General features: G+C 43.5%; 1 protein-coding gene across 1 annotated transcript; it reads left to right on the forward strand.

Annotated features, from left to right (window-relative positions):
- The first annotated feature begins 7,155 nt into the window (after nucleotides 1-7,155).
- Nucleotides 7,156-8,034, forward strand: LOC149208285 (uncharacterized). The gene has a single exon (XM_089398294.1). It carries the CDS (start codon nucleotides 7,156-7,158, stop codon nucleotides 8,032-8,034), a length of 879 nt encoding a protein of 292 aa, XP_089254420.1.
- The last annotated feature ends 860 nt before the right edge of the window (nucleotides 8,035-8,894 follow it).

Below are 8,894 nucleotides of genomic sequence, written 5' to 3' on the forward strand. Positions count from 1 at the left end.
TCTGGTTCTTGGCCGGATTCATCTCTTTTCGGTACCGGATTTTTTCTCCCTTTTTCTGGTGTACCCTTTCTCCAACATTCTGCTCTAATCCGTGGGCAATAGGTGGCTCCATATCCGTTGAGATCACCTCCATATCTCCACACATGTTGGCCGGACAGATTCCCATGCACTCCAGTTGCATCAATTACTGGTTTCTTACAACACGTTAATTCCCCGTGTCAGCTTTAGACTTTTAGCCATTTCTAGATGCTGTATTGACGATGCTCTGCTATCCCGACTGTTTATGGTTTATCTTGCACACGAGTGTTCTCCCTCGGTTGACATTCCTTCCGCTTCCCGAGGCCTTCCTCATTTATTTCTTTTCTCATCCTATATCATTGCTATCCATCTGTTGGATTTCCTTACATTAATTGCTGTCAGACGTCCTTTTACAATATTCTATTGAGTCCTTTCAACCCTCCGCCAAATGGTGGGCCATCTCTCTGACTCATCTGCCAATGAGGCCCTTATCTAGGCCATGATGGACGCTGAGTCGCTACTTCAACATAATGTCGATTCGGGCATTCGGTGTGGCCCACGCTCACTGGATACGTGGCATAATATCTTGGGTGAGGCTAGCCCACCACATGGTTTCACATGCTTCGCAGGGTGGCGAACATGCTGCATGGGGACGTCGTTCTAAAAACAAACAACGTTCTATTAAAACGACCTCCCCGCCACCCGCTCTTTCTTTGGATAATGTTGTGCTTGTTGACAGAATTACAAGTTTACAGAAGAGAGCTTTAGTTGGCCGATGGTATTTTGCTGATATTAGTGATTCAGATATGAGAGAATGGGTGGGGAAAAAATGGAAAACCATGTTGGGTTACATGCCGACTGTCGTTCGGCTCCTGAAGGGATGGTACAGTTTCCATTTTCTAAGTCAGGAGGACTTAGAAAAAATCAAAATGCTGCCATGGATTAACGGAAAGAGCTTCCTTGCATTGCACCACTGGTACATTGGATATAATTCGCTCCACAATACACCCCAGAATAAGCTCATTTGGGTGAAACTTCCCGGTCTCCCCATTGAACTCTGGACGAAACCAGTTTTGATGGACATTGGAAATGCTATAGGAAAATTTGTGTACGTAGACCCTCGTTGTTTGGGTGCACAGGACAAAAGGGTGGCCTAGATCTTAATTGAGAAAGAATACTGTGGCGGTTTCCCGGATCACATCGATTTATTCTGGGGGGAACACATTTGTCTCAAAGATTAGACTTCTGGCGAGTTCCCTTTTGATGCTCACACTGCCACCATACTGGGCATCTGTTGGCACAATGCCCTCACAGGCCGGGTGGTCTACTACATGGCAGGCCCATCATCGGTCATCCAAGGGGTCATGATGGTGGAAGCGGTCCTTCACCAAACTTTCAGAAGGCTATCTCACCCCGGAGGCGACATGCAGGTATTCCACGTAATACTTTTCCGCATCGTTCTTATACTCTAAACTCTTCCTTAAATGGATCTTCACCTATTATGGTTCCATCGTCCCCATTATACTCCCTGAAGATGGACTCTCAAGATCAATCTAGCCCTGCTATTCAGCCCCGAAAATCCACTCAGGTTGCCACTCCTCCCCATCTGGACATTCTGCCACCCCACCCGATGCTTGGCCTTCCTTCCACCTCACATATCCCATACGTTCCATCCTTGTCACCTTCATTACTTGCAAATCGGGGTAAAGGGCCAAGGACCAGCACCACCCCACCTAACTCACCACTAAACTCTCCTACAAACTCTATCGGTAGTGACCTAGATTTTCTACTCAATAGAAAATCCCTGGACTTGCGTACACTCACCATCCACAAACCTGTTGGATCACCCACTCCCCACATCAGTCCTACATCAGCCTCCAACATTACTGTCAGACGCACTCAAAACCGCGGGAGCAGACATTTTAGGGGACGACCTAGACCTAGACCTAACCCCTTCGCCTCCCCTATGGACAGTTTTTTGGTTGATGTTCCTATTGCTGACATCACTCCTTCACGGGGCCTTAGAGCATGACAACCCGAGATGGCATCCCCATGACATTCATTCTTTCCCTGAATATACGGGGATTGGGGGCTGCCTCGAAATTTCGAGCCCTCAAGAGTCTTTTTGTCTCTCTTCACCCTTCTATCATTTTGCTACAAGAATCTATGCACTCTGTCCCTCAGGTTATATTATATTTCAGGAAAATGTTCCCATATTGGCACATATCCGCCACTGCGGTTGTTGGACTCTCTGGTGGTTTGGTGGCAATCTGGGACCCCATATGGGTCTGTCTCAAAGCTTACAGTTGTTTCGCGGGCATTCTACTTGAGGGTCACATCTGGGGCCTGGAAGGACGCATACATATTCTAAATACATATGCTCCTTACAGGGATCAGGCCACTTTCTGGGATCGTCTTTTCTCCTTTGAGATTAATGGAACTTACCTCCCTCATCATTGCGAGAGATCTGAACTGTACCATTGCCCTGGAGGAAACTTGGGGTCAAACCAAAAGACTTGATCCACTGGCGGGAATGTTTAGGGACGCCCTCCTTACACACAATTTTGTAGACATCTGCCCAGAGGTTATGGCTCCTACTTGGGACAATGGGCGGGAAGGTGTGGCGTATGTCACCAAGAGACTGGATCATTTTTTAATTCATGAACATTTGATTGACCGTCTGGGGGAGGTACAGACAAACATCATCAGTAATTTCTTATCCGATCATAGGCCTGTTACTCTGGCCTGGAAGAAGCCGCTAGTGTGTCCTGGAATGCCTTTCAAATTTAACAGAATTTGGTTAGAAGATTTGGATTTCAACACTCTGGTCCGGGAATCCTAGAACTGTGGGAGCGTTACTGGTTCCTCTCCCATGGATCATATCCTTGACAAACTGCAGTCTCTCTGTGGGGTGGTGAAATCTTGGCAGAAAAATAAAAAGCTATCTATGAAAAGAGAAATCAGAGACATTCAAAGTGAACTGGATAATCTTCTCCCGCTCATGGCCTCCGACAACCCTCCTATTTCCATCCGAACTCACATTCGGGAACTAGAGGTTAAAAGAGATCGTATCTTAGATATTGAAGAAGCCTCCTGGCGCCTGAAGAGTCGGGCTATCTGGATCAAGGAGGGAGACAGAAACACAAAATTTTTCCATCGATTTGCAAACCATAGGCGCAATATAAACTCTATTTGGGGAATTTCGGATGATGCGGGAGAATATATCCATTCACAGGCTGATATCTCAAAAGCTGCCACCTTACATTTCAAAACAGCTTATGAAAGGAACGACAACATTGTGGCGGAAGATCTCATCTGGGGGATTGAACATTACCTGATTATGTTTGACCAGGACTCGAATGAGGACCTTTACAGATGCATCTCAGAAGATGAACTTCTCTGTGTCCTCAAATCTTTTAAAGGGGACAAAAGTCCAGGACCGGATGGGTGGACTGTGGAACTGTTCACACATTTTTTTGATCTTTTCAAACATGATCTCATTCAGATGGTGGAGGAATCTAGAATAACTGGGTATGTACACCACCGCATCAAGTCGACCTACATTGCTCTCATCCCGAAGCGCAATCCTCCAAACTGTTTTGATGACTACAGGCCTATCTCGCTATGCAATCTTATCTATAAGATTATCTCCAAAACAATAGCAGGTCATCTGAGGGACACTCTCTCTCGTCATATATCCCCACAACAACATGGTTTTTTGAAAGGTCGTCAAATACATGATGTGGTTGCAAATGCACAGGAATGTATGCACTCTATCCATACAAAAAACTCTAATGCTGCTATTCTACAAGTTGATTTGAAAAAAGCTTTTGACAGTCTCGATTGGGGATACCTCAGGCTTGTCCTTTTTAAAATAGGCTTGCAATCAAAGTGTGTGGACTGGATTATGGCGTGCGTTATCAATGTTGATTATTCGGTGATCATAAACGGGTATCCTTCAAAATTCTTTTGGGCTGGGCGAGGCCTCAGACAGGGATGCTCGCTTTCGCCTTTATTATTCATTCTTGCTATGGATGGTCTCAGCTTGCACATTTCAAAGGCTGTGGAACGAGATCAATTTCAAGCCCTCAAGATCGGCAATAATATCAACATCTCACATGGTTTCTTTGTCGATGACGTTTTGATTATGGGTATGTTGCTCCGCTTTTCCTGGTTATGTCTTTTTCATATTTTCAGAAAATTCGCCAATGCAACTGGTCTTTGTATGAATGCACATAAATCTATCTTGTATCATGATAATTGTGACTTGGAAAATATTGTCTATATCAAGAATTTATTTGGTATAGAGGCAAAATTGATGGATCAGGGCATAAAATATTTAGGTTTCCAAATTAAAGCCTGCAATTACAGAAATGTTGACTGGATCTGGCTTGTTGATAGATTCTTCAAAAAAATCTCTGGATGGGAATACATAAACCTTTCCCTGGGTGGGCGTGTTATCCTCTCCCAAGCTATCCTAAACCAATTATCAGTATATTGGGCCCACTTGTTTCATATTCCTGCTGCTACCATCCTCTCCCTAAATCGAGTCATGGCTAATTTCATCTGGGGAGGCAGTCATATTCAAAAAAAAATATCACCTTGCCAAAATTCATTTGATTACCCTGCCGAAAGTCTTGGGGGGATGGGGAATTTTAGACCTCTATCATTTTGGACAGGCTTTACTTATAAAATCCCTTTGGAGAGGCATCTTTGGTACCGGTACCTGGAGTCTGGTCATCAGACAAAAATATCTCAAGAACCATGACTTCACTTACTGGTTCCGTAAAGGATCCATTGGTGCCAAAAATGGATCTGCCATCTGGCTCAGTTTCCAAAAAGTTTCCAAGATCCTTCTGCAACATCTTGCTTGGAAATTTGGCTCAGGACACAACATTCTCATTGGAACTGACCGTATCCTGGGTTATGGTGATGTGGACAATATCCCAGAACAACTTATCGCTTCCCTTAATAGCAGAGGCATTTTTTTCTGGGGTCAAGCCATTGCTTCATGGAGGGGTCCACATCCTATCTGGAGGTCTGCTTTGGATCTAGGTTTGCCTCATCTGTGGGATCTGGAATGGTTGCGCATTGTGGCGGGGATGAATCAGCTGGGGATATGCCATGATGGAAACTAGGACAAGTTAATCTAGACAAGGAAGATGCAGAATGGCAATATTAATGTGGCAGATGCATACTTTTCTCTCTGCTCCAGGGCCTCTAACCTGACTAAGGAACATACTCTTTATGCATTCTGGAAAACCAACATTCCCAACAAAATTTTACTTTTCACTTGGCTAGTCTTTCATAACAAAAATCTAACATGGGAAAACCTGCAAAAGCGGTTATGGCATGGGCCTAACATCTGTCCTATTTGTAAGAGGGATTCTGAAAATAATAACCACATTTTCCTTACTTGCCCCCTCACTACTCATATCTGGAAATGTCTCTCTTCTCTACTTGGTTTTCCATTTCATCAACATGATTGCATTAAAGACTGTCTACATTGGTGGAGAAGCCAAAAGGCTGACTGGAGAATCCTTCTGCCTATCCTTTTCTGGGAAATATGGAAGTGGAGAAATAACTACATTTTTCAAAACTATTCTGAGAGTTTTCATAGGGTCATGGATAACATTCTCACCTCTCTAACTCTATATTCTTCTAAAAAACAAGCAAGATGGTTTCTTGCCATAACAAGACGGAAGTACAACAGATATTCCCGATGGCATTTTTTGATGGTGCTGCTCAACAGAGAGTATGTGGTTGTGGCTTCTGGTTGGCCACCTCTAAGGAACAAAGATATAGTGTTTTCTGGCATGGCGGTAGGGGCACAAACACTAAAGCTGAGGTAATGGCACTTTGGGGCCTTCTATGGTTCATACACTTTCTAGATATTCCCCTTATCCACATCCATGGCGACTCTAATGTAATAATACAACATTTAAAGGGGTCTGCTAAAATCTCCAATCCCTTAGTGCTTGGATGGTTGACGAGAATTGAACAGTTATGGGCTTTACTAAACAACTCCACTATAAATCATGTCCACAGGGAGCAGAATATGACAACAGATGAACTATCGAAGATGGGCTTAACAGGTTCTTTAGGCAAGATGCACTTAACTATTACTATGGACCAGAAGAACATAAATATTGAAGATTTTCCCCTCCCTGGTTAAATACATTCCCCCCTAACATTCTGATTTTTCTTGATGTTTTTGCAGGTTATTAAATGTGAAATATAGCTTTTTGCGGCATTAATGAAAGACTGTTGTTCTGTATTGTACATGGATGCCTGGCCACTGGGCATAAACAATGTCCTCTACGAGGATGGACTCGACCATTCCATGCTAAACTCTATCTCTTCCTCCTTGTTAGATGGTGTTGTCATTTTGATCATTACAGAATCCTCATGCTGGCATGTTTTACTGTCGGATGTGGCATTGGTTCTATCTGTTCTCATATCATTTTTTTTTCCATAGAACATATCAGTGCATATCTGCACCATCTTATTATTTTTTGATGTGGGGCGCTTGTAATCTATAGCTTCCTCTTATCTCTGCCAATTCAGATATGTTTTCTTGAATATTTTGTTTTTTTCTATCAGGTTCATCTTGTTGTATATGGACCTCTCCCCTTATATTGTTATCATCACAAAGGTGATTTGTATATTCAAACAGCCCTAGTAAGGCTTATGTTATGAACATTGGATGACATATGTACATCTTATTATTCTGATATCAATATAAAATTATGCTTTTATCGTACTGAATTTTTTTTTTCAAATACAACTTAAAAACAAATTCCTCACAAAATTTTCCATATTCAAAATACCATTCCTCACAAAATCTTCGATATTCAGAATACCATGGAGAAAAAGGGATCTACACAGAGAGCTCGATCCATCCATCCGTCAATGGAAAAGCAACACAACACATGGTTGAAGTCTAATAATTGGACATAACAGTTAGTTTAACGTTGAAGATTAAGTATATATAGAATAATCAAGTTCTTCCATTGACTCTTGTGAGTGGCTTCCGATGTGTGATGCTTCCCCTGCTAGGGTTACTGAATAATCCCACCGTCCCTCTCCTTTGTGCCCTCGGCTTCTCTAGCCTTCGACGCCGCTGATCTCCTCTCCATGGCCCTGCCGTCCGGAGGGGTGGGCTCTGCCCCCCCTCCCTCATCAGATCCCTCTCCTGACAAGCCAGTAAATGTAGAAGTTCCAGTCGGTCAAGGCCCTGACCCAACTGATGGCCCTCATTCAGATCTGGTTACAGACAACAATGGAAATGCTGCTGCAGGTCAGACGGCAGCCATAGACAAAGGAATAGACCATAACAACTTTACGTCACGGCCAAAAGCATTCTCTGCAACATGCATTCCCAAGTCTGCAGAGAGAATAAAAATAGATCTTCCTAGTGATCGAATCAATGCCCAAATCCAATACATGAGTGTTCATGCACTCATAGGTAAGTTCCTTGGATTTTGGCCAACTGAAAAGGCCTTGTATGGATGGATAGCCTCCAAATGGAAGCCTAAGGGTCAAGTCTCCCTGCAGCTAGGCCCCAAAGGTTTTTTCACTACCATCTTCAACTACCTGGAAGACAAAACACGCATCTTCGAAGGAGGTCTGTATTTCTTCAACTTTGTAGGCCTATATCTCCGAGAATGGAAAGCGAGGTTCGATCCAGACAAAGAGGACTTCACCTGGGCTCCGGTATGGATACGCTTGTATTCTCTTCCCGTGGAATATTGGAACGAGGAGACTTTAAAGGACATTGGCAACAGCCTAGGAGTCTTCATCAAAATCGCTGAGGAAACCAAATACAGAAGATACACCTCCTATGCCAAGATCTGTGTACACATGCATCTAACCAAAGAACTCACGGATGCGGTAAGTTTATTTCATGATGATTATGAATGGGTGCAAACAATAGACTACGAGCACATTCCTTTTAGCTGCAGAAAGTGCCATGAGCACGGCCATCTTTTCAGGGATTGCCCTCTGAATCTTTAGTTGAAAGCATCCGCATTAGAGACAAGTAAAGACTGAAAGATTCACGAGAGTTCCTAGCCGTAGAAAGTAATCCAAGAAACCTCCAGGTGCTCCAGAAGATCCCAAGAAACCTGAAACTCGGAATAGCTTTGGAATCTTGTCCTCTCCAATCTTCATGGAGGATCATACTCTCATCCTGCCTTCAGATCCTTCCTCTTCCACCCCTGTGCCTCCCCCAAATCCCTCAGCTCCACCCTCTAAGTCCGCTCCAATCAGCACTCCCACCTCAACCTCTACTGACAAAAATCTCGCTTCAGAAACAACCATACCATCTTCCGCCATGGAGATTGACGCTTCTCTAGCCCACAATATTAATCAAAGGTCAGATGAGGAGGAACAGGACAAACCATCACTCATGGAGGAGGGACCAGAAAGTGAAGATCTAGGAGGTCTGGACCTACTCAAACTGGAAGCAGCATGTCGACAGAAAGATTTCAGTGATATTCCCCCAAGGGAGATCGACAGACTTGAAGGAGTTCTGATCAGAGCACAACAAAACAAATATCTTGGCATTCAGGCAGGTAGTCCTTGGGATGGTAAAAAATTTTTGAAAGACACGAAAAAACGAGGGTGCAAAACAGATTTGCAAAGGACTATCATTATTGGAGAAATGCTGGTGGATTCTGGAGAATTCCCCAAGCTGACCAAGTTCTTTAAAGCTCTTCCCCACGGTTCCTCATGAAGCTAATCTCATGGAATGTGCGAGGGCTTAACAGCCCTGCAAAACATAGAATGTTAAAAAACATGATTCAGCAAGAAAGGCCTACATTAGTCTTTCTACAAGAAACCAAAGGCAATAGCACTGTATTGGAGAAAATTCT

The sequence above is a fragment of the Pinus tabuliformis genome, chromosome 1_2 (assembly GCF_031772625.1).
Source record: "Pinus tabuliformis cultivar Carrire ecotype Pingquan chromosome 1_2, CPIR1, whole genome shotgun sequence".
In the NCBI taxonomy this organism is placed as follows: domain Eukaryota; kingdom Viridiplantae; phylum Streptophyta; class Pinopsida; order Pinales; family Pinaceae; genus Pinus; species Pinus tabuliformis.